Here is a 25,550-nt window from a genome sequence, read left to right as displayed (position 1 = left end):
TTCTTGGTGTCCATATTAATACTAATTAAATAAAATTCTCCTTGATGTTTCCGTACTACAACATGTAGGAGATATTACCAGGTTGATGATGAAAACTATTACTTGTAACACTTTTACTATATTCGTTTATTACAAACATAATAACAACCAATTTACAATAAGTATTTCAAGACTTCTTCACTACAACTCGTCTGTACTCGAACTGGCCAATCGTCACTGCATTCCCGATGTTTTATAACAATCCAAGATGGCGGGAATCAGTGACTAGTACGAGTCAATTGACAATATTCTTTAATACGCTCATCATAAATAACACTAAGATAATTCAAAATATAAGCCATTAATAAATAATTACTCTTACAAACATTAAGCACAGACTCAAAAAATGTACATACCCAATAATGTGAACCGGTGTTAGTGACGTTACCATCTCGAATATCCACGGTAGGCCCATAATCACAAACAACCGCAACATCATTGTGAACCTGAAATTGTAATAAATTCCTTAGTATGTAGATTAGATATCTCAATTGACGAAGTAGCAAAATAACGTTGACATCTTTGATAGGAACTAGTGCGAGACGAAGGAAGACCTTTATTCGGCATTGGTATGTAAATGAGGCACTCTTATTGCAAATGCTGTGAAAGTAAATGGCTCCTTCATTTTATACATGATCGTAACCAAGTTACATCCTATCAATCCTGTATACCGTTAGCGTTAGTAAAATGGACATGAAAATTCTAGGTATTAATAATAAAATCCATCTTTCAGTTTTTTTTTGTATGGGCTTGGGGTATCAAATTTTGTCCAATGTTCTAACTAACATGATAACCGCCCACCATGTTAGAATATTCACAAATCAAACAAGTTGTTATACGAACATAGATATACGGATTGTATGATGGGACGGTAGAAGAAGAAGAAGGTACACGGGATACACAAGATTCATAATTGTATTGTATAAGTATTTACTCACTTATATCGCAAGGCCTTTAAGTGTGTTGAGGAGAACGTGTGCTTCCACAAGAAGATGGAGGCATACACGAATATGCCCACATTCGCCGCTATCAGGATCGTCATCACACTGTACATGTAGATCCATATACGACGCAGATCTGCCCAAAAGATATACAAGATATTTTACTCATTTATGCATAAACGTTGAAGCGAAAGTTGAAAATTGACCGCATGGTGTGATATGTTCCCAATATTATACAAAACAAAGGATAACTTAGATACCATTGATTGATTGATGCCAGATGCCAATCAGTCACTCAATCAAAACAGAGATATACGTACTAGGGATTGCAGTACCGGTACTGTTTTAAAGTACCGGGATTTTCGGTACCGAAGCAATATGGAACCGGGATTTCCCGGGATTTTCGGTACTTTCGGGACTGGGCAAATTTTTTCGCTTTTTCAAATATATCAACATATTTTTTGGCATTTTTCATCTTTTATTGATATATTACCATAACCGAACCGCACCGGCTTCGCTCGGCGTATTGTTTTATCTGCCTTTTTTTTATTTCATAGTCATTTTCATAGTGAGATTATACCGTGCAACAACAACAAAAAATCGTGAAGAATTCTGCAACCTACTACTATCTGGCTACCATAGGCACCAATGGTTACCGTTGCAATACATTGCTCCAATTAAGCGATCTGCCATTACTGGGAGATGTTTAATCGCTTAGTAAAAGAAATATGACAAATACTATTAAAGAAATATAATAATTTACTATCGACCGGCAGTAAAACCTCGCAAAATTCCCCAAACATGTTATTTGAATCAAAGAATATAAACTCCAGGAAACAAAACATTTGAGATGGTGCACTATTTTTTTGCTAGTCAGAGGGATCGTTCTCGAGAAAATTTCTATGGAATACCGTAATATCACAATATATCTAAACATCTTTTAAAAAGTTAAGCATGTTTATAGCAGTTATCATTAAAAGTTAGACATTAAGCCATTGCCGAATTTTTTTCTAGACCTACATTTATGTATCAGAGCGACAGTTCCACCATACATTATTTTGTTATAAGTCGATCGGTACATACGGGCAGGGTTTTCGATTGCAGTGTGATTTTCACCGACTTTTAGCACATATGTCATGTTTTAATAATTAATTTATAATAATAAAACCTTAAACATTCCTCAAAAATCACTCTATTCATACATAGGTGAAAAACGCATAAATATCCGTTTGGAACTTTTTGAGTCTATCGCAAAATTCGCGAACACGGTTTTATAACATGCAGAGAAATGAGTCAAATGAATTGAGAGAGAAAACATAAATACACAACTTAATATAACAAACCTTCACCAAAAATACAAAACTCGACTACTGAACTGGCTAGTGGGGCTAGCTAGGGTATCGCGGTGGCTACTGCTGCCAGGCTATACGTACTCTTATCAACGCCAACGCCGACAAAATTTGAATGCTTGGAAATACTTAGAGGATAGTTGTTGACACTTAACTTAATGCTAAGTAACATTACTGAAAGTTTGTATCGTCTCAATAGAGATCCCATACTCGATAAGATCAGAAAAGTAAGTTCAATCACGTAAACGCCTGGTGCGGCTACTATAACCGCCTGATGTCACGGTCAAATCATGTGCATTTATTATAAGCTCGAACCATTCCGGATACACTTGGACCCATGGGAACCTGGTGACATCTCTTTTTTCGGTGTACCATTAGACCAAATAAACGTACCATGGAACCAGCAGTGAGTGTGTCCTATCCCCGGTTTCGCGTGTGGACCCGGAGTGTAGTTCACGATGATCAATATAATTGTGAAGAGGGCGGGAACACCCCAGCCGTACAGGACGTACCATAAGTACTCCTTCCAGTCGTAACTGTACATTGTTAAACGCCTGAAATAATAAAAATATTTTGTCTTTATATCTGAATTTTGGCTGACAAAATATGCATTGAGATCTCAAATTTTACTATGCTCACTACTTCTTTAAAAAATGCCAAAGAAAGGGTCGAGTGAAAAAAATAGGGGAAAGGAGGAGAGGAGACCTGGAGAACTCAGCAGCGGGACACTAAAGAAGGCAAAATAAAGTATTCAAATAATGGTTATGTTGAAAACTTAAAATAAATAAATAAATAAAATAAAAAAAATAAAAAATAAAAAAAGCTTTATTTGTTCCACACATACTTAAAACATAAATGAGAAATAATTTACAATAAGAGAAAAAAAATTAACTTAAAATAAATATGTGGGCCCCTTTCGGGTAAAAGCCTCCCCCAAGGAATTCCACTCCTCTCTGTCTTGAGCTGTCTCTGTCCATTTTGGACCTGCCGTTGCCACTAATTCGTCCGACCATCTCCCACGTGGACGGCCTCTGCCTCTTGAGCCCAGTGGCCCAGGCCACTTTACAGTTCGTATGGTCCATCTGTCGTCACTGTATCTGGCAACGTGTCCTGCCCATTTCCACTTCCTTTCGAGTGAGAATATTAAGGCATCTGTAATATTTGTTTTTCTCCTTATGACTTCATTCCTAACTCTATCCTTTAATTTTATGCCTAGTATACTTCTCTCCATTCTCTTCTGTGTTGTTTCAATTTTGTGTCTAATTGTGAAATCGAACGTCCATGTTTGGCAACCGTAGGTGAGGCTTGGTAGTATTACTGAATCCATTACAACTTTTTTGATAGTCAACGGGAGTTGTGATTTTACAATTTCTTTATTAGCCCAGTATTTTTTCCAGCTGATTGCTATTCTTCGGTCGACTTCTAAAGAGTTTCTGTCTGTGCTAAAAGAGATTTGTTTTCCTAGGTAAACATAGCTGTCGACAAACTCAATGGGTACATTATTTATTAAAATTGGTATCTTGTGTGAATTCGTCATAACTTTTGTTTTTGTAAGGTTCATTTCTAACCCAATTTTTATACTGGCTTCATTTAGGTCTTTTATCATGTAACTTAATTGTGAGTGGCTTTCTGAAAACAGTATAATGTCGTCGGCGAATCTTAAGTTACTTAAAACTTTTCCCTTTATGTCAATGCCTCGTTTGGACCAAGGTAAGTTCGCCATAATGTGTTGTAGCACGGCTATAAAAATTTTTGGGGAAATTGGATCCCCCTGCCTCACGCCTCTATTTATTTTAAACTCCGTGCCTAGTCTATCCAGTCTAACTCTACTCGAACTGTTGCTGTATATGTTTTTTAAAATGTTTATATATTTTTCATTTATATTTTGTGCACGTAATGCCGACCAGATGCTGGAATGAGAAATAGAGTCGAAAGCTTTTTTGTAATCGATGAAAGCTAAGTACAATGGTCTACGAAATTCCACATATTTTTCAATTACTTGCTCTACAACCTGTATGTGGTCTATTGTACTGAATCCGCTTCTAAAGCCGGCTTGTTCGATTGGTTGGTGAGTGTCAATGTCCGATGATATTCTTTCTAAGAGACTTGAGGCAAATAGTTTGTAAAAGCAGGACATGAGACTTATAGGTCGGTAGTTTCCGATGTCTTTTGGATCTCCTTTTTTATACAACAGTACGATTTCTGATTTTGTCCATGACTCTGGAATTATTTCTTCATCCAATATTTTATTCCATAGTAGCGTAATAGGAGTCAAGAGTAGAGTTTTTGCATACTTAATACATTCGTTAGAAATCCCGTCAGGGCCTGAGCTTTTTTCTGACTTTAGTTTTATTATTTGTTTTAAAACTTCAGATTCCGTGAAGTCCTGGACTGAACTGGTATTCGTGACATTTGAAATAAACACTATTTGATTATCAGTGGCTTCTTGATTACTGTAGAGATCTTCGTAAAATTCTGTTGCAATTTTCAAAACTTCATTTCTGGGTTCACATATAACAGAGCCTGGTTGTAGCGACGGAATCCAGGTTTTAGATTTATTCAGTTCTTTGTAAGCTTTTTTGGTCGATCTTGATGTTTCTAGGTATTTTTGTATCGTATTTAGTCTGTGTGATTTGTAACATTTTCTTATTTCTTTGTTTGTAGCTTTGTATAAGCTTTTAAGCTCGTCCCTTTCAGATTTGTTCAGTTTTGGTTTGTTTTGTAGAGTGTTTCTTGCTTTCATAAGTTCTAAAGCTTTTTGTGATAAAATGTTGCGTTTTTTACGTTTATCGATATTCTGTAAGCTTTCAGATATGGAGAGCGTGATTTTCGCACAATATTCACTTGCGTTATAATTGCTGCAGCTCGATATCAATTCTGGTATATGTTTTTCTAAGTTATTAATATATGTGTCTTGTTCTTCTAATGATTTCAAAGTTGATGGTGGCTTTTTGAACCTGCGTCTGCTCTTTTTCGTCGTAATTAAATTTACTGTCGTTCTAAGCATTCTGTGGTCAGACCCAAAATGGACTGACGAAAGTACCTCATATTTAGTAAATAGGTGTGGTTTTGTGGTTAAAATATAATCTATTTCATTTTTTGAGTTTTTGTCTGGTGAGATCCAGGTCCATCTATTAGATTTTTTTTGTTGAAACATCGTGTTTATTATTTTTAAATTGTACTCGAATGCATATTGTATCAATCTTTCACCGCGAATGCTTCTGTCTCCGTAGCCATTAGGGCCGGTAATTAAATGCTCTTGTTTTTTAGGTTTTCCAATTTGTGCGTTAAAATCTCCCATAGAGATGATATATTTAGTAGAGGTAGAGTCGTGGGCTTTTGCCATATCTTCATAAAATTTGTCTATATCTTCTTGAGATGAGCTTTCTGTAGGTGCATATGCCTGTATTATAGCGAATAGCGCGTTTTCCAACTGGATTTCTAGCATACACACTCTTTCTGATATACCTGTAAAGGCTTTAATGTTATTTTTGAGTTTTTCTTGATTAAAAAACCAACACCATACAATCCTTTAGTTTTGCCGATGTGGTAGAAAATATAGTCTTCGTCTTCTATAATATTTTCTCCTAGTCGTCGGACCTCGCTCAAACCTATTATATCATGCTTAATGTTTTGTAACGCGGTCTTAAGCTCTATGAGTTTTTCTTCCGTTGATAGTGACCTTACGTTGAAAGTGCAAATGTTGTAAGCCATTTTCTTTGGGGGGTTTTGGTCGAACTCTCCCGCGGTGACCAGCCGTGCTGGGAGATTATTTTTTAAGTGTATATTTATGTTTTGGATTTTTTGGGGGGGCGCTGGTAATTGCTATTTATCTAAGTTCCGTTCATCGTACTTGTTTTGAAAACTTACTTGATGCTAAGTAAAATTTGTATAGCTATCGCGTTCATCCAGAAGAAACTTGATATTATGAAGTAATATGCAAAAAATCCTGAAAAATAAAAAATATAACAATTTACAGGCGAACAAGAACAAAAACGTGTTGTATTATATTCTGATCTTTTCCCATTTCCAAGAGAATAATTGTGTGCAATTTTTTAATGAAAGACCAGAAATAAAGATAGCCTATATCTGTTATTGAACAGTGAATAGTGAAAAAGGAGGAGAGAGGCCTTTGCGTAATTTTACTCACCTCTGATTGCACACCACGTCATATTCTCGTAGGTCATCACCTTCAGTATGCACATAAGTATGTTGGCAATGGCCAGACTAATGCATAAGCTTATTATGCTTTTTCCTTGCAGGTCCCTGAAACGCATAAAATCATAATTTTATTTACAATTACCTTCTGGGTGGACTTATTTACATGTCTAACAATTATCCTTTCTTCTCCTAACTTATGTTACAAACATAAAACACAAAAAATATATGTACCTAAGTTGAAGATTTTATCACTGATTAATCTTTCAAGTTGTTTACATATTTGCACCATTAAAATTGTAAACGCCAAAGCCGGCCTTAAAAGGTTGGCGGTTAGTTTTAATATTTATATGATGATAAAATTCATAAAACAATGCATAATTTTGCATATTAAGAGTCTTTTCTCTTCGTCATACATTGATTCTCTCCTACACTGTCTTATTCTTTTATACTGTTTGGAACTGTATAAGACTTTATAGCTTTAACATAAGGATATACAATTTTTACCTATTTCTCTGTACAGTTATGTATTTTATTTTATTAACTGAATGTGTTGGTACTAGGGTGTGCAAACCGGTTAACCGGTTAACCGAAAAACCGGTTAACCGAGACTTTTTGGCCTCTGTTAAAAACCGGTTTTTATAGTCTCTAACCGGTTAATAACCGAAACTGTATTTATTTCTCAAAATTTGGAAAATTAGGCATTAAAAGGTTCAAAAATACGTAATTATTTAATGTTTTGTAATAATAAAGATTTATTCATTACTTTTCATTGACAACATTATTATCTGTAATGATTTTATTTTAAAAATTAGTCCCGAGACTACTCAATTATACATTTTATACAATACAATAGAGTCCGGTTAGTATATTACGATTCCGCATAGACCTAACGTCCAACCTCTTACAACGACATAAGCACAGGTATTTATTTGGTTTTCGTATGTGATAGTATGAAAGTACATCCGTTTATTACGACTCCGATTTTAACGACCAGCCGCTTTTTACGACACATTTTACACAGAATCCGTCCGTCAAGTCCGGTTGCAACGACGAGCGACAACGTTTTTAGTTTTACGACCCCCTGTCTTGCCTACAACAAGTAGCAAGATTACATTGTGGCCACGTAACTTTTTGGAGTATTGCTTATAACAATTTGTTCGCCTCGGGTCAAATCTTATAAGCTAAATAGAACCCAATTGGTAAGTAAAGCTAGTTTATACGCAATCGAAAAATACATCGATTGCGTATAAACTAGCTTTACTTACAAATGATGAGCAAGCACGCATACTAAAAAGGACTTTTCTAACTAAACAAGTCACAATAAAATAAGGTATTAATACTATGATGATAATAATACCCTGTAAATAAACCTATTGATTGGTATGTTTTAGTAATAAATAAATAAATAAATAAATATTATAGGACATTCTTACACAGATTGACTGAGGCCCACGGTAAGCTCAAGAAGGCTTGTGTTGTGGGTACTCAGACAACGATATATATATGTATAATATAAATACTTATATACATAGAAAACATCCATGACTCAGGAACAAATATCTGTGCTCATCACACAAATAAATGCCCTTACCGGGATTCGAACCCGGGACCGCGGCGTAGCAGGCAGGGTCACTACCGACTGCGCCAGACCGGTCGTAAAGTAATAGAGAGTAAGTAATAGAGAGTAAGTAATAGAGATGTAGATATTACTTTTAATTAAAAGAAATGAAATTTGTTTTGTACGACATCCGGTTAGTACGACGTAATATCAGCGGTCCCTTGAGCGTCGTCGTAACCGGAATCTACCGTATCTCTCAAACTATATTTTTTAAAAGAAAGGTAAAATAGAGATCTTGGTTTTCTTACATCAATTGCTTGTATTACTAGGGGGTCATTCCATTGTGACGGGTGGGATATTTATACTCTTTTTTGCCTACATTTTGCTTTATTTCTGCCAAACGGCAACAATTAGCGCATTAAATATGACATTATCAATTACTTGAATAATCAATGCGTACTGTACCATCAAAAAAAAATATGAAAATGTCATTATTATTATGAGAAATTGATGGTATAAGAAGTGTGACGGGTGGGACTTCAAAGTGCCTCTCCTCTCCGACTTGACTTACACAATTCGCTATTGGTAAGAAACTACGAAACTTTTGTTAAACAACCATTTTTTATTTAATTCCTGATATTATATAGATTAGGTATTAGTATAATTTACGCAAATAACTCGTAAAACAAAAATAATTTTGCTTCTCAATGCTTGTGACGGGTGGGACAGCGCTTTGTGACGGGTGGGACGAGTAACATTTGAGTATACAAATATATGAAAAATATAAAGACAGTTCGTTTGTATTTACTTTAAATCAGCTCTTTTATTAATTATTTAATGTTACAAGTAATAATTTCAGTAGTTTTCTTAGAGCATTAAACCAAAAAAAATATTTTTTCAACTTGAATTTTTAAAGGTTCAGAAAATTGTCAAACCTTGTCAAACAGTCTATTACCACATACTTTTATCAGTGGGTCAGAAATAATGTCAAAAATTTTACCAGTTTTAATGAAAAAGACTTCTTCCTGACTCATAGGCCTCATTGCATTCATTGTGTTCTAAAAAGTAATACCACAACCGAATTAAGCAATATTAGACATATAATTTGCTTTAATATAACCCAGTTAGGTTTAACTAAACTTAAAAGAAGGATTTTATACTCATTAACTCAAGTTTTATCAGATAACCCATTTTGCTCACCCGTCACTGTGACGGGTGGGACCTACTTTGAAAAGCGTTAAAAGTATACTTTTATTCACAAGAGCAACGCGTTTTTTAGCTAAAATAACCAACCTCAACCTAATTGTTACTTTCACAAAGTAAGACATCAAGAGTTTAGATACTTTTAGGGTAAACAAGAAAAAACTTTGTTTTATTGTGACGGGCGGGACGTGAGTTACGCATTGTGTAGACGCCCAATAAATCCTAACCATGAAACTTAATTTAAATTTACTTGCCACTGGTTTAAACAGCTTTAAATATATTTTCTTTTACACATATCACTTTCTCCATAATGTTTATTAAAAGCGCGAAATAGCGCTGCCAACTTAGGGTATATATATGCCGCCTTAGACAACTGGTGCTAGGGGTACGTTTGGACACATATAAAATGCAAAAAAGTTGGTACACATCGCAGAAGTCTTTAAAAATAAATCATTTACCAGTTTCCTTACCTAAGTTCTGGAAGGGCCAAGTAGACTAAAGCAGTCAACACAAGGAAGACACTGGACACTGCCAAGAAGTATCCCAGCAAATCTTCGCTCACGACCTCTTCTTCTTCCGCGTCCAAGCAGATTAGAACTACCGACGGCACAAGCGTCCCGTTGTCTGTCTGCTGTCCAAGGCAGAAACTGAAAGAATAAACGATTACAGTTAATATACATACATACATACAATCACGCCTGTATCCCATAAAGGGGTAGGCAGAACACATGAAACTACTAAAGCTTCAGTGCCACTCTTGGCAAATAAGGGGTTGAAAGAAAACGAAACTGTGACATTATACAGTTAATATAGTTAGTAGTATAACCCTTCAGGTAGCATACCTACAGCATTTTAGAGTGTTTAGAACAGAACCTTTAAGTCGGTAACTGTTGTGTTCAAAGAAAGTCCAAGCTCTGCAGAAGGGCATCCATCATTACAAAATTCTGTAATATGCCAATATAATATACAATCTTCTTTTGCGTTCGATACGTTTAAATCGTTGACGTAAGAATCAATGCCTTTACCAATTTTAGAAATACATAATTATGTCACCAGTAAGGTAATATTATTTTCCATCCGGTTCTTTGTTTACAATTTCCATTGCCACGGGCACGACGCGACTTGTTTTTGGACCAACAATGAACATATTGAACAACATATTTTGGGCATAACGTAGAAAATATTTTGTCTTAACTGTGTTTCGGTTTCTTCTTACAGTTGTAAAGGCTGACCAGAAATATATGACATCACGCGCTAGTTTTCGGAAATTCGTTGGAACAAATTTCATTATATCTGAACCACAGTATAATAAAGAGTACTATCGTACAGTATGGCCTGTCATAAATTTCCCTTGTCCCGGCAGCCCATTACTTGGTGCGAACAGAGCCAGTAACGTTTCATTCGCCACGGAGCCTGCAAGTTTTTCAATTTGTCTAGGCCAATTAAGCTCCTTAATTTCTTACGCATGCTTATTACCTATACTTACTCGCCTTTTTCAACACTAGTCAACTCAGCCAGTTCATCTTCCATGATGATCAGTCTTCCACCCTCCCCAAGTTCACCGGGAAGTTGGAATTGTTCGTCAATATCGCAGTCATGTTGTCAAAGCACGCGAGGGTTATCTTCGTTGTCGCATTCGTCTTGGTGTCTAAGCATTGGTTGAAGCCATTGTCGTCCACCCAGATTTCTTCATCCCCGGAGCAACAGTAGCTGGAACTGTTACTCGTTCCCAAAGTCACGGTGACGACCGTCAAGAGGAGGTAGCATACTTTTGTAATTTGATTCTCCATTTTAGAAAAAAAAACTAAAATTTTAGGTGAGTCGCTTATCGCTTAGTGACATTGGTAGGGATATCTGTAATAAAGAAATAAACCGTGTTATGAATTTGTGTATAGGACACTATCGTAAAAAGGGTCGTCAAAAAGGCAACAGCTAGTAACACTATAATCACAGTTTCATAATAGTATTTTATGCGACAGGCGTTTAAAGGAGGTCAAAAAAGACGAGTGGCTGGGTAACAATTTGAGGCGAATCCAGAAATTGTTATTAAGACGCCACGAGTATTTTTTGACTCAGTTAACCACCGTTGCATACAATACTTTTTCTACGACCATGCACTTAGTTTTTAATAGTTTTCTTGAATAACTTTCGTGAAATTCACACTTTTCCTTTATTTTGACACAAAGGTTTGCAGTGTCAGCTCAGCTGCCCAAAGCCTTCCCGCGCACGCGCGCAGTATCGTTATAACAATGCGTTTCCATAGTTACAGAGCCAAACAATGCGTTTTCAGTTTTTTCGATACTGCGCGCATACGCTGAAAGCCGGCGGACGCTGGCTTTGGAAATAGACTTTTATGTAGGGTTTTAAAGATCTATGCACGACCCTGTAAATGACGAACAGTTCGGGAGTAGATTTTTTTTTTATAAAAATGTTAGAAATGGTAAATATGATAAATATAATGGTATATGTAAGTACATATTATGTTTTATTTCAAATCTGCCTATTTTTTAACTTTTTAGTTAATATAAACGGCATTAAATATTCACGAAAGTACCGCGATTTTCAAGTTGATTTCCAGGGGAATACTTTCGGTAACTACAGGTATTTCCCAAGAGCAAACCCGTAATACTCACGACTGAAACGAATGTTCAATCAACTTTTTTACGGTGCTCTCATGTTATATTCCGCGACTCTTTTCTTTCCGAAAGTACTCTGCTGTACCGTTTTGTTTTGACTAAAATGGATAATATTTTACTTAAAAATAATAAAAGGTCAAGTACGCGATAAGCACGTTCACTTACTGAAACTTAACATTTTCAAAATGTTTAAAACATACCTTCGATTATAGTAATTCGTAATTCCTATTCAAACACTAGAAGTCAAAGTAGCACTTTCTTATAATCACATGAAAATAAAGCACTGATATTTTTATGTTTGGGTATTTTCATAGCCGCGTATTTTTATCCGCGCAGAGCTGTACTGTAGGCACACGCGTCGGTGACTAAATCCTGTGCTGCACTGACCTGAACGCTGTACCGACACGGCGTTTGTGTGTAATCGTTTATTGCAAATTTACATTATATATTTGGTATTAGGATATAAAACCGTATGTGTTGGCCACCCACGTGGCGTTATTAAAATACATAATAGTTCATACACCAAAAGATATGCTTGAATTTGCAGGTAGGTAGGACCTTTTATTATAGTTTACTCAAAAATTGGAAACTATTGTTTACTACGAGAATATTCATTTTGGAACTTTGAACTTTTTTTACATATGTATGTTAATCAAGCAAATACAGCCACCTATGTTAATACCCCACACCATAAACCCCACAACATAGAAGCCCCACAGAACTTACAAAAAAAAATACTTTCAAATTGTAGAGGTTCACAATGTTTATAACTATTCCAAATTTCATATCGATAGCATAAGTAGTTCTCGAGATATTTAACAATGTGACATCACCATAAGGGTTCCTGTTGTAATGTTTTCATCAATATTGAATGTTTTTTTTTGTTTCAGTTGCTCCAAATGCTCAAATTTTACACCCGTTTTGAGATCAGCGACGAGACTGGGGATCCTCTTGCGGATCGAGACATGACTCTCCTCCACTACTCGAGAATAACCTCACTGCAGGTAAAGTAGACGACATCATGAACTTTCACTTCTTACCGTTATCTTTGCATTATAGTTTCCACAGCGTTGCAAATTGTTAGTAATGAGGTAAGGCGTTCCATTTACAGTATCGCTGCATGCAAAAAATATATTTATTGACAAAACAATCTGAACAAATATTTGCTATCGCGAAACGCATGCAAAATATGCTACAGAACAGCAAGCCGCAACGCTGTGTGATAAGACCAAATTTACAACGTGGACAACATTTTTTTAGATTTTTAAATTCATCCGACGCCTGGGAGTTGTCAACAAATAAACAGAGCTACACCATGTGGCAATTTTGGCAATACCAAGGCCATGGCTGCAATTCTGATCGCTTACAGAACATGGGCGAGTAAATCGTCTCATAATTTGAAGACCTCGCCGCTTCGCTGGTTAATGTATCACAAGTGGCATCTGAAGTTGTTAGTGGTTGCCATCAATTTCAAAAGCGATGAATCCCAATCCCAGGGAGCGGTATTCAAACTCAAAAATACACAGTTGTATATTTCGCGACTTTTTTTGAGCCAGCAAGTTGCACTGAGAGTACAGAATACCTTTCCAATCTGTGTTGATGTTTTATAGAAACCGACGCCGCCAAGTACATTAGCTACTGATTATGAATCAATCATAAGACCTTAAGTGTGTACCCTATTGTATGAGTCTCTAAAACTCAAGTTGTCTCAGTGTTAATCTAGGTTAAATGTAATAATAATTTATGGTGAAAGTGATATATCTAGGTTCTGTACCTATTTCAATGATATAACTTTAAAATTATATATGTACTATATAAGATAATGCTCTTCCTTCTGGGCAAGACACACTACTCCTAAACATCTGTATTTTTCAAATATTGAAGATGTTTACTGGTTCCGTATAACGTATACGTTAACCTTGAAGTAAAAAATGACTATGTCTGTTAAAGGAAACCAAATTTTCCTTTCTTGGTCGAACTCGTAACGTCAATATCCTATTTAGTAGTACGGCTCCTAATTTTGACTTAATTTAGAATATGTATAATAGGAAACCAATTCTACCGAGATGTGTTAGTTAAAAGTGATATTCGAGAAAAGGTAGGTATAAGTATCCGGCCGCTTTGCTTAGCTCGTTAAATTATAGCGTACATGTAATCCACCCTTTTCTGACCTTTCGGTATTGTTTGGCGTGAGGTTATTTTCGTGGTCACATGTAGACTATCGAGGAATTGTACCAATTCTTGATGGGCGGGTTTTGTCAATTATTATTTGTTTTGTTAATTATTACCTGCACTTATTTTAAATTATATAATACTTTGTTGCAGAAAGCAGCGTTTGCAAAATTTCCCGACCTACGATTATTCGCGCTAGCCAATGTTGCCAGTGTGGACACTCGTGACTCATTGCAGAAGCACTTTGGCAGTTTGAGGTATGTGTGCACTACGTAGGTATGTCATTCACATTTTCACACATTAATCTATACTTTCCACCTATAAGTTGTCTCAATTGTCTATACCTCACATGGCGACCCTGCCAGAATTCAAACCTGGAATGTTACTATAACTCACAGGTTACTAAAATATATTGTATATCACAAGTTTATTTATATTTTATTTAGTATTTATAATACTCTATAAAAAGTGTGATTTAATAATAATATTTTTATGTATATTGACATATTTTCATTTACCTTTAAGCTTTTTTTTCTCTAAAATGTAAGTACCTATTTTATTGAGTATTCATTTAATCATATTTTGAACTGATAAGATGTAAATATTTTATTTCAGCAACAATTTACAAGTGCTGATTTTTTTGTTTTTGTTTAGTGACAAAGCACTTCGAGCTATAGCTACTCATCTGAACCTGGTGCCTCCAGAAGGGAAAGAAAATGAAGCTCCTCATTACAGAGTAGACAAGGAGTTTCTCAAAGAGTTGTTGGTATGTTAATTTTTTCAAACCTTTAAGGTCCTCCGCTAGATGGCGCAGACGCCCGCCGCGTGCGGTCGCTCGCGGGTCCCGCCAATAAGTAAAGTCCGTCGCACACGCCCGCGCCATTTAGCGCTTTTCATACAATTTCTTATTAGCTATCGGAGGCCCTACTTTAGTAAAAGTATAAGAAGTGCCAATTTAAGTTCTATTGGCAGGTGCGTAAAGGAGTGGCGCAGATTGTCATAAATACGCGTAATCTTATAGCATGTGCTAGCATTGATGATCAGTACCCGTTGGAATTAATTTGACTGCATGATATTTGACAGGTTAATAACTTACATAATAAGGACAGCTGAGCACCTCGCTTAGGGAATACATAGTGCGTTTTTGAGACTTTGTTAACATGGCACGAAAATATGATTAAATTATTTAAAATCACTCAGTTTCTTTTTTGTCTATACAATATTGTTGTATGCTCGATTTCTCCACCAGCAATACCTATAATTCACGGCGTTATGAATGATTCCCAAGGTGATAGAATTCGACTGTTACAATGACGGCATTTTTTATTTATTTTGTATATTTTATAGTAATGTGCTAATATGTTATTATCGTTATTGAATATTAACGTCGATGACGAATCATATCCAAAGTTTAATAATAAATATCTTCATGTGTTCAGTCAGATAACATTTACAATTTTCAACATTTAAAAAGCTAATCCAATATTTGAGGTAGCGGGAAGATGCAGGGTTAAAGAGTATGGTATAAAGTATAAAGAAAGTAATAGTTATTGTTATTATGGTTACGTCTACGACGAATGAGGATCAACTTGTTGCGAACGAAAACTAACCGTAAAGCAAACGTATACAAAATAAGGAAAGTGTGTGTGTTTGTTTGTTTGTCCATCCTTTACGGCAAAATGGAGTGACGAAGTGAGGTGTTTGTCCTAAGAGGATATAGTTGAAGGGATGAAGAGTGACATAGGCTACTTTTTGTCTCATTATAACCCCCCACTTCTCTAAAATGGGGGTTGGAAGTTTGTATGGAACATTCCGCAATTTTCGAATTGAACTCGAGCGAAGCCGTGGCAAAAGCTAGTAATTAGATATATTATTGACATTCTGAATACACTCCAGTTTATTCAGTTGCTCTCGAGTTGAAGATGGGAAACAATAGCTAAATCCTAGATTGAAAGGAGCAACGTCTTTGCTAGCGTAAGTTTACTGGAATATTATGAAAGTTGCGAAGTCTCCTAACGGCTAGTCCTCCATTGCGTTTTAATTTACACCCGTATTTCGATAATACTGAATCAAAGTTGTGTTAGTGTTAGTAGGTTAAGTTATTTTCCATCGTATCACTTTCATACTTTAAAACAATATTAAATTAAAAAAAATCACACGCGAGTCGCGCTTGTAATATTTTTAAACGCACTCACCTGCTGCCTTAAGATTAAATATAATATGTCATTATCTTCACTAGGTATTTCTGTTATTAAAATGGTTACTTAAGAACAAAAAAAAAACACAATAAAATTGACAAATGACCGCGCGCTCAATATACGTCGATGCCTATAGATACCTAATCTTACACTGATTAAAACAGGTGACTCAAGGTTGAAATTCGATATGCATTATTATGTCACTCTTATTTACCTGTGTAGCTACCACGAGTTCAGAATACTTTACTCGCTATCGAGAATGCCACGGAAAATATACCTATCGAGAATAGGGAACTGGATGTAGTTAAAATAGAATATTTTTCAATACAGATGGTGTTTTTTTTACGCACTAGTGCGAGAAGTGGTTCATTATATGCCAGGTCGAAACTTCGGAGGGCCATCTGTACTGAAAAACGTCGTACGATACACGTGCGAAAACTTCCTTTTTACGCACTTGTATCGTAATGTATTTTACCATGCACGAAATAAGCGTCAGATAATTATAAGAAAAACATGGACAGAAGTTATTTTTAAATCCAATTTCTATTTAATAAGTCAGGTAGAAATAAATAAAGTAACTGAGTTGACCGTGACGTCACTCAATTCAATTTCATATAAATTCCATATTAGCAAGTCGTTCAAATTCCTTTTGACAGTTCTTAAAAATAAGCTGATTTGACTAGGAGGCAAGTAGCGTATACGATAATCGCGTTCATCGCCCACCAATGGTTACTTTTAAGAACCAATTACATCCGTTTACCCACTGTAGCACGGCGCTCAGTAAATAACAGAAATTTGAAATAGTTATAAATATGTCCAATTATAAGTACACTAAATATTCGGTGTTTTGTACTTTACTAATGTTTAAAAACTATTTTTGGATGGAACACATTTTTCGATAACCACTAATAGCGTCATTAATAAAGCCGCCACAAGCCTCAAATAGCTATTAATCGTCCGTCTTGATCCGTCATTTTGACTTCTGTGCTTGTAAGAAACCGATAACACACATATTAACTAATAACGATTTTTAAAATTTCAAACTCCAGCAAAAAACTTAAGGCTGTTTTCAGTATCACGCGGACCGACCGCGCGGAGCGATCCGCGCCGGACTAATATGTTCAGGTGCCGTAGCCGAATGGCATTTCTCCGACGCGAAACGAAAACGAAACGCCGCGAAAGGTAGTCTGGGTCTATCGCGCCAATACGCAAGAGCGATAGAGATAGATATCTACGAGCGTTTAGTGAGCGTTTGTGTCATTCGGCTACGCACCGAGGGAGCGTTTTAGGGTGGCGCGGGCGGGTCCGCGCGGACGATAACATTGACTTCATATAAATTGGTTGTGCAGATCGCTCCGCGTGACACTAAAACCAGCATTACTAAGATCATGTAAGGTAACAGAAACATAGTTTATTTTGGCAAGACAAGAGAAAAACAGAGGGTTCCCTAAAATTCTAAGAACAAATTAAACTATTTTCATATTAGAAAATATTTTAACTTGTATTTTTAAGTAGTCACACTACTATTAAGTTATAAATATTAAATAAATGTCATATACAAAGAAAAAGTGACCAAGGCCTCCAAGTGTTCCGAGGTGGAATCGGTAAACGGAGTACGCTGGTTCGATTTGAGCTCCGAACTTGGAGCCCTTGGTCACTTTTTCTTTGTATATGACATTTATTTAATGTTTCCCTAAAATTATTAATTTTCTTCGAATGGTTCACTTATGAATAACTATATTCATTCTACATTTTTTCATTCTTCTTTAGATCTCCCGACATGAGCGCCGCATCTCACAACTGGAAGAACTGAACTCCATGCCATTATATCCCACCGAGGAAGTGATCTGGGATGAAAACGTGGTCCCCACAGAGATATACAGCGGAGAGAACTGTCTCGCGCTGCCGAAGCTTAACCTGCAGTTTCTTACGCTGCACGATTATCTGCTGAGGAACTTCAATCTTTTCAGATTGGAGAGCACATGTAAGTTTAAACAGCTTAAGGGGCTGACAACATCCAATTGCGCAAAATTGATGTTACTTGTGCAGTTTTTGCAAGTAAATTATGTTATTATTCATTATATTTCAACGAACATAGCATATTTATATTACATCGATTTAATGAAATCGGCTCGATAGAAAAAAATTACAAAATTGGTCTCGACAGTTTGGCTTCATGCACTACTTTTGACTTTAATTACTTGTAATTACAAAAATACAATAGTAGGTCTCAAGTTCGTCATTAAACGTAGCATATCTAGAACATTAACGAAACATATTGCACAAAGAATGCATCTTTCTATTTTATTTTAAAAATTTTCCGCACTTTTCGTTCCCTCTTTTAGTGACATTGCGCTCTCACTTACTCCCATACGAATAGACAGTGTACGCTAGCGTCAAGGCCATTGGGTGTTGTCAGCGTCTTAAGGCACTAATCACATCAAAAGTGAGTAAGCGATGAGCTATCAGCCATAGAAACGAACAAAAGGTAGTCGCTCCCGTGTGAATAAAAGATTGAGCGAGCGATTTATAGTTCATCGCTCATCGACGAACTATTTATAACTCGCACGCGCTATCATCGCGTCTCTTTTATTCACACGGGAGTCACTACCTTTTGTTACTTTCTCTTGCTGATATGCCTTGATCTTGATTGGTATGCCTTGAGGGAATGCTACAACGCGGTGGGTTGATGAATTCGCTTTAGGAGTAGTTGCGTCACACAGTGTGGCTCACACTGCACGCTTGGCTCGCTGACTTATTTATTTGGTGCCCATAAGCCGACAGGCCTTGCGGATAAATAAATAAATGTTTTCCGTAAAACGTAATGGCACACCTTTTTATCATTTCACTGATGTATTTGAACATGCCGAATCTAACGAAACTTTTCTTTTAGATGAAATAAGACAGGACATCGAGGATGCAGTATACAGACTGGCTCCATGGTAAGTACTAGTAATAATTATTTATGGCTTGCCCGACTGTAAACTGTTCTATGTTTATATCTACTGCCATTATTTATTATCCGTTTAGTTAACATAATAAATTATTGTAAACAAACGCTTTATAAATTATTTTAAGCTTTCAATTACGTATGCAGATTTGCAGACATGTTCATAGCCCATTGTTCTAAAGTCGTTAACTCTAAACATAGGTATTTTAATGTGCTACATTGATTTAAAACGATAAGCAATTTACATATATTGGGCTTACAATCTCAGAATGGTTCTTATTCTTCTTTGAAACAAATGAAAGGGACTTCATTGCATATGCAAACGAACAGAAAAGGTCTTTTCTGTCCTCCGGGCGGCCAAAAGTGACAAATTACCGCCTCGCGGCTCTGTCGAACATAAAAATAGTACATATACCTCTCTACACATCTTGACGAATAAATAAGAAAGCTCAAATCACACGTTTGTTGACCTCGGATCCTGCTCGGCCCGTGAGACTCATACATATTTAAAAATATTTTAAGCGGGTTACTCACGTATTAAGTCGATATATAAATGTCGCGCTCTCGACATGTAAAGGCGGGGTGTCGCTACTCTTGAGAAAGGTTCTCGAAATTGAACCGAAACATGTCGAACGCTATATCGACTTAATACGTGAGTAACCCGCTTAAAATATTTTTAGATAAGCAATTTACATATATTTGGCTTACAATCTCAGAATGGTTCTTATTCTTCTATGAAACAAATGAAAGGGACTTCATGGCATATGCAAACGAACAAAGGGTTTAAATTTTTAACATACATTCTAATTAAAAGGTCTTTTCTGTCCTCCGCTTGCGAGTGCTTATCTTTTGTTCGTTTTTATAGCCCCATAGCTTACTAGCTCGCGGTGGGACCAGAGCCTAAGGAAATAAACATTTGAAATTGATAACTATCAACTATCAACGATCTTCTAACGGAACTGAAATTCTGTCGAGTGTAGACATTCATTATTCAGTCTGCTATAACACAATAGACGAAGCACTTGATCATTGGACACTTCATTTTATCCAGCAGCCTTTATCATCTACTGCTGAGCATAGACCTCTCTTTTACAAGTAGTACGCCACTTGACTCTGTCCTGAGCTAGTCTCATCCAGAAGTGACCCTCATTTGACATTTATACCCTTTGAACAGGAGAGCAGAAGACGGGAACGTATTCTTCGGTGGCTGGGCCCGCATGGCTCACCCTATCCAAACCTTCGCCGTCGTGGAAGTCGCCAAGCCCAACATTGGTGACAAAGCTCCTTCGAGAGTCCGCGCTGACGTCACCGTGGCTCTCAGCGTCAGGAATGAGATCAAGCACGAGTGGGAGAGTCTCCGGAAACATGACGTGTGCTTCTTGATCACTGTCAGACCCACGCAGGGCATAGGTAAGACTGCTGATTCACTATTACAGTGTTTATATGTAAATGGGTGAGATTCTAGGAGAATGATGCGAGATGATGTTATATCCTTAAGCGACTCATAAGGAATTTAATAATTTAATACGAAAGAGGTGTGTCAGGTCAAGATATTGCCGGCCTAATCAACGTCACAATTTTATTGTTTTATTTACCTCATTTTGTTTACCGCTTTGTGTATTTCGCGACATTGACAGTTGCGTTTCGATTGTCACGGAGCGTTAGCGTTTGGCCTTTTGTCTAAGCAAAAGGAAATATATGATGAAATATAATGGTCTTCCAAAAACAGGAGTGACTGAAGTGTGTCGTAATGTATAATTAAAGCCAATTTTAGTAAATGTAACAAATCTAAATAAATCTGCTATCTGAGATTCAGCAAAAATGGTATACCTACACTGCGATATTAACAGGATCAATTTATGACTATTTGCCTAGCTTATGAATCTTATGATTCACTATGCAAAGGTTTATTAGGTCTATAATTAGTTTACGGCGTGATATGACACATGGACAACAATAGATAATAACTATAAATACAGGTTTCAACGAACCGCGTTAAATCTCTAATGCTTACTTATGCTATGTTCTTAGTTAGGGCAATTATATTAGCTACAGCGGGACAAATCCCGACTGGGGGGCAATTGTAACTGATCCATTTTTTCCATTATTACACTATTAAGTTGATTTTCACATGTATCAACTGAACCCGCGTGCCATATTTAACCGGTGGACACTCTATTTAATAATGCAAACATTGTAAAACATGGAAAAAAATGGATCACTTACAATTGTGTCGCTTAACTTCAAACTTGAAGTTAAACGACACAATTGTTTCCCAGTCGAAATATCTCCGCTGTACCTTACTTCAAAATTAGAATTTCTAGATTTTAAGCTCTTCGCCTCCCGACGATCGGTGTCCTACGCATAGTACAGCCAGCATAACTATTTGTGTAGCACCCAATGTGTATGTGGGCATTTTCAGAATATGGGACCCCCCAATTAGCGTAAGTTGTTAACAAAAATTAACTCGCTGTCAGTTTTGTGACGACAATTAAGCATAAAATATGTCTAAAAATTTACTTTTTTCACATTCTGAACGTAGATTATCGCTTAAAGTTTATGTAATTAACACAAAAACAATATTTTTATAGAAATTTCATGTTTAATTATCGTCACAAAACTGATAGTGAGTTAATTTTTGTTAACAACTTCCGCTGATTGGGGAGTCCCAAATTCTGAAAATGCTCATGTATACATTTATGTACATGCTAATAGTTTTGCTGACAATGCTGACTCTGCGTTTACTTATCCCTATGCCTTTATGCCTCTTAAAACCCAGTTATCAGGAGGTTAAGAGTACTCCAACTTTATTATTTTTCTCTCATCTAGGTACAAAATACGACTACCGCAAGAGCATGGTAGAACAAGCCGGCATTGTATATGTCAGAGGGTGCGAAGTGGAGGGAATGCTTGACGCGGCAGGGCGTGTCATTGAGGAGGGGCCGGAACCACGCCCCCAACTCGACGGAGACTCACGGACCTTCAGGTTGCTGCTGGATCCTAACCAGTATAGGCTTGATTTGGACCGTGCCAGTAAAGGGAAAGAGGTTAGTTACTCTACGGACCTTCATTTGGTGGTGAAGAAGCTGGCATTGTATATGTCAGAGGGTGCTAAGTGCAGGGCATGCTTGACGCGGCAGGGCGTGTCATTGAAGAGGGGCCCTAACGGCTAACCACGCCACCATCTCGATGGGGACTCACGGACCTTCAGGTTGCTGCTGGATCCTAACCAGTACCGGCTGGATTTGGACCGTGCTAGTAAGGGGAAAGAGGTGAGTTACATTCTAGACTGTAGTTTATACAAGAGGATACACGATACCAGCTCATTTTACTCCAAGAGCATGGTAGAAGAAGCTGGCATTGTATATGACTTGGTGCTAAGTGCAGGGCATGCTTGACGCGGCAGGGCGTGTCATTGAGGAGGGGCCCGAACCACGCCACCATCTCGATGGGTACTCACGGACCTTGAGGCTGCTGCTTGATCCTAACCAGTATAAGGTACAGCGGGGCATATCTCGACTGGGGGACGAATGTAACTGGTCCATTTTTTCCATGTTTTACAATGTTTGCATTATTAAATAGAGTGTCCACCGGTTATATATGGTAGGCGTGTTCAGTGGATACATGTAGAACTCAACATCGTAGTGTAATAATGAAAAAAATGGATCAGTTACAATTGCCCCCCAGTCGAGATTTGCCCCGCTGTACCTTAGGCTTGATTTGGATCGAGCAAGTAAAGGGAAAGAGATGAGTTCACAGCTAAGAACACTAAGTTCAGGTGAAAACAAGTGACGATACGCCATATTTGAGTTAGATAGCTGAAGAGTACCGCGAGAGAAGCGGGCCGTCTTCAGTGTTCCATCGAGATTTTGAATTTCGAATGAGTATTATAAATTGTTCAAAGTCGGATTCAACGACTTTGATGTGTTTTAGACTCAGTGGTCTAAAACACATTTTTATACTGTGGCTTAGCTGTGCTTCAACTGAGGTTACTATCGCACATTACAAGCATTTGATGATGATGATTTTTTTCTGTACTACAATCAAAAGCTGAATAGAAAATGTAGAAGTTATTATGCTGCTAATTGCAATAATATAGAATATCCGTGCATTATTCCTCAAAGTTCTTTACGTAAATTATTCTCAGAATTCCTAAGAAACTAAACAACGTGTCTTCCTGCCTTATTGTTTACCTAACAAATAGTTCTTCCGCTGACGTACTATAACTCGCCAACAGGATGTATACGAAACGTTCAACATCGTAATGCGCCGAAAGCCGAAGGAGAACAACTTTAAAGCGGTTCTGGAGACGATTAGGGAGCTGATGAACACCGAGTGTGTGGTGCCGGAGTGGCTTCATGATATCGTGCTGGGATATGGCGATCCGGGGCAAGCGCATTATACCAGGTAATTTGACTACATTATTCTACAGCTTGCAGTGGCGACGCGTGAAAATTTTTGTTGGTAAAGCCGGAGGGGTTTTTGGGATCTGTTTTGTATGGACTTCTACAGATATACTCGTAGTCAGCATCAGAAGTTCCGTAGCGTGCAAGGTGTTCAAAATGAACTTGACACGATATTATTTTTAAGACAATAAGAGCGTGTTAGGATCATTGTGAACACCTTGCCCGTTACGTAACTTCTGCTGCTTACTGTACAATAGAATTTTAGGGAATCCGTCGGGAATCGAGTTGTATCGACGCTACGCCACTGACAGCTTGGCACAGTTGGCACACACTTAACTGTTCTCATACGAAAGTCTCAAAATAGTTGCAACATGCAAAACAGTTTACATTGACGGTGGCGCCCCTATTATTTCTACTCTTTTTTGCCAGGCTATAAAAACAAAAAAACATTTGTTTAAATTTTAACAGTCAATCAATAGAGTTGAATATCGTATCCGCCATATTTGGCTTCGTATGCGGCAAAGAGGATCGAGTATTATAGAGAGTTACTGTCAAAGTAAAATGTGTAATCACAGTGCATAGACTGCCATCTCTCGACGCAGGCTTGAAACTTTTGAACCTCAGTTTTGACAATTTGGCCCATATTGTTAGCTTGATATCACGTTAATATGAAGTACTTTTAAATGCGAACATTTAATCACGACTTGGAGATTTGAGTGCACGTTGACTCTATTTTTGCCTCGTCATTTTATTTTAAAAGCTATTGATTTTTTTTCACTTGCGCATAATGACTGGGCCAAATAGTCATCACTTTTGCCAAATCAAAAACTCGACAGTGCACAAAAAATGGCTTTGTTACTTTTAATTTATTTCGCTTGCTGCCCACACATCTGACGAGGCATGACTGACAACTGGATTAATTGTTGTCGGTTCCAAATGTTCCAATTAATAATAAAGTAGTCAAAAAATCTGCTGTCTGTACAGTCGGCATCAGATATCGGAGCGGCCAGTGGCCCGTTTCTCGAAAGGTACAAGCCTTGTATTACAAGTGTGTTTCCATGACAACCCATACGAGTTGACAGTTCGCTCACTTGTAATACAAGGCTTGTACCTTTCGAGAAACGGGCCCCAGGGCTCGCACAAATATCTGGGTTACGTAGCCAAATGCACAAACGCTCACGATAATATCTGTTTCGTAGCTATCTATCTCTATCGCTCTTGCGTATTGGCGCGACAGAGCCAGACTGCATTTCTGTCGGCGTCTGGCGTCGATGATTGCCATTCGGCTACGCCGGCTGAAGACACCCCTATAGTTAAGGCTTTAGTGCGTTTTCACATTATTCGATGCGATATCCGATGTCGGAAGGATTACAAAGGCAAAAATCAAAGATGGCGGCTTAAATGTATGGGATATCGGTCCTACATCCGATATCGGATCGGATAATGTGAAAACGCACTTAGAGTGCGTGTTCAGATATTTTTAAGGACCTCTACAACTAAGATATATTTGATGATGACTGTACCATGTTAAAAACTCAAGATAAACGTAACTGGGACTTTTATTCTGCAGGATTTTACTGAAGTAAGTTTTTTTTTGTTATAACAGGATGCCCAATGAAATCCCTACGTTGGATTTCAATGACACGTTTTTGGATATGGAACACTTGAGAAACAGTTTTCCGGGATACGAGGTCAAAGTGAAAACAGACGACCCGAGGAAACTAGTCAGACCCTTCAAGTAAGTACCTACAGAGTGTAACAAAAATGGTGGTGATCCGTTTAAGGGCGTACTCAGTATCGTATTCTTATCAGGAAAAAGTAGAACTTTTGTATGAGCCGGGCCGCGCGAATCGGTCGAATCTCCATACAAAGATAAAAAATTTTTTTTGCGAAAAAAAATTTTTATCCTACTTTTTCCTGATGAGAATACGATACTG

The 25,550-nt window shown here is 37.2% G+C and overlaps 2 protein-coding genes across 5 annotated transcripts in view; one reads left to right on the top strand and one right to left on the bottom strand.

Moving 5' to 3' along the window:
• LOC125232641 (RNA helicase aquarius) overlaps positions 1 to 25,550 on the top strand; it is a 111,355-nt gene that overhangs the window by 54,188 nt on the left and 31,617 nt on the right. For both annotated transcript variants that reach the window (XM_048138387.1, XM_048138388.1), the window contains 9 exons: positions 12,778 to 12,891; positions 14,213 to 14,316; positions 14,714 to 14,825; positions 18,028 to 18,241; positions 19,151 to 19,199; positions 20,382 to 20,617; positions 22,037 to 22,254; positions 23,445 to 23,614; positions 25,220 to 25,351. In XM_048138387.1, coding sequence (XP_047994344.1) covers positions 12,778 to 12,891; positions 14,213 to 14,316; positions 14,714 to 14,825; positions 18,028 to 18,241; positions 19,151 to 19,199; positions 20,382 to 20,617; positions 22,037 to 22,254; positions 23,445 to 23,614; positions 25,220 to 25,351 — 1,349 coding nt within the window. The remainder of the gene's footprint in view (positions 1 to 12,777; positions 12,892 to 14,212; positions 14,317 to 14,713; positions 14,826 to 18,027; positions 18,242 to 19,150; positions 19,200 to 20,381; positions 20,618 to 22,036; positions 22,255 to 23,444; positions 23,615 to 25,219; positions 25,352 to 25,550) is intronic.
• Positions 1 to 25,550, bottom strand: part of LOC125232645 (G-protein coupled receptor Mth2-like) — a 28,824-nt gene that overhangs the window by 1,576 nt on the left and 1,698 nt on the right. The window contains exons 1-8 of one of the 3 annotated variants that reach the window (XM_048138395.1): positions 16,255 to 16,384; positions 10,738 to 11,105; positions 9,722 to 9,898; positions 6,480 to 6,595; positions 6,200 to 6,278; positions 2,723 to 2,883; positions 978 to 1,116; positions 396 to 485 (exon numbers count right to left, since the gene is read on the bottom strand). In XM_048138395.1, the coding sequence (XP_047994352.1) occupies positions 396 to 485; positions 978 to 1,116; positions 2,723 to 2,883; positions 6,200 to 6,278; positions 6,480 to 6,595; positions 9,722 to 9,898; positions 10,738 to 10,781 (806 nt within the window). In that variant the 5' untranslated portion in view covers positions 10,782 to 11,105; positions 16,255 to 16,384. Of the gene's footprint in view, positions 1 to 395; positions 486 to 977; positions 1,117 to 2,722; positions 2,884 to 6,199; positions 6,279 to 6,479; positions 6,596 to 9,721; positions 9,899 to 10,737; positions 11,106 to 12,087; positions 12,279 to 16,254; positions 16,385 to 25,550 lie in introns of those variants that run through there. The other 2 variants (XM_048138394.1, XM_048138396.1) reach the window with 2 other exon arrangements.

The sequence above is a fragment of the Leguminivora glycinivorella genome, chromosome 13, assembly GCF_023078275.1.
Source record: "Leguminivora glycinivorella isolate SPB_JAAS2020 chromosome 13, LegGlyc_1.1, whole genome shotgun sequence".
Lineage (NCBI taxonomy): Eukaryota > Metazoa > Arthropoda > Insecta > Lepidoptera > Tortricidae > Leguminivora > Leguminivora glycinivorella.
This window is presented reverse-complemented; position numbering and strand designations above follow the sequence as displayed.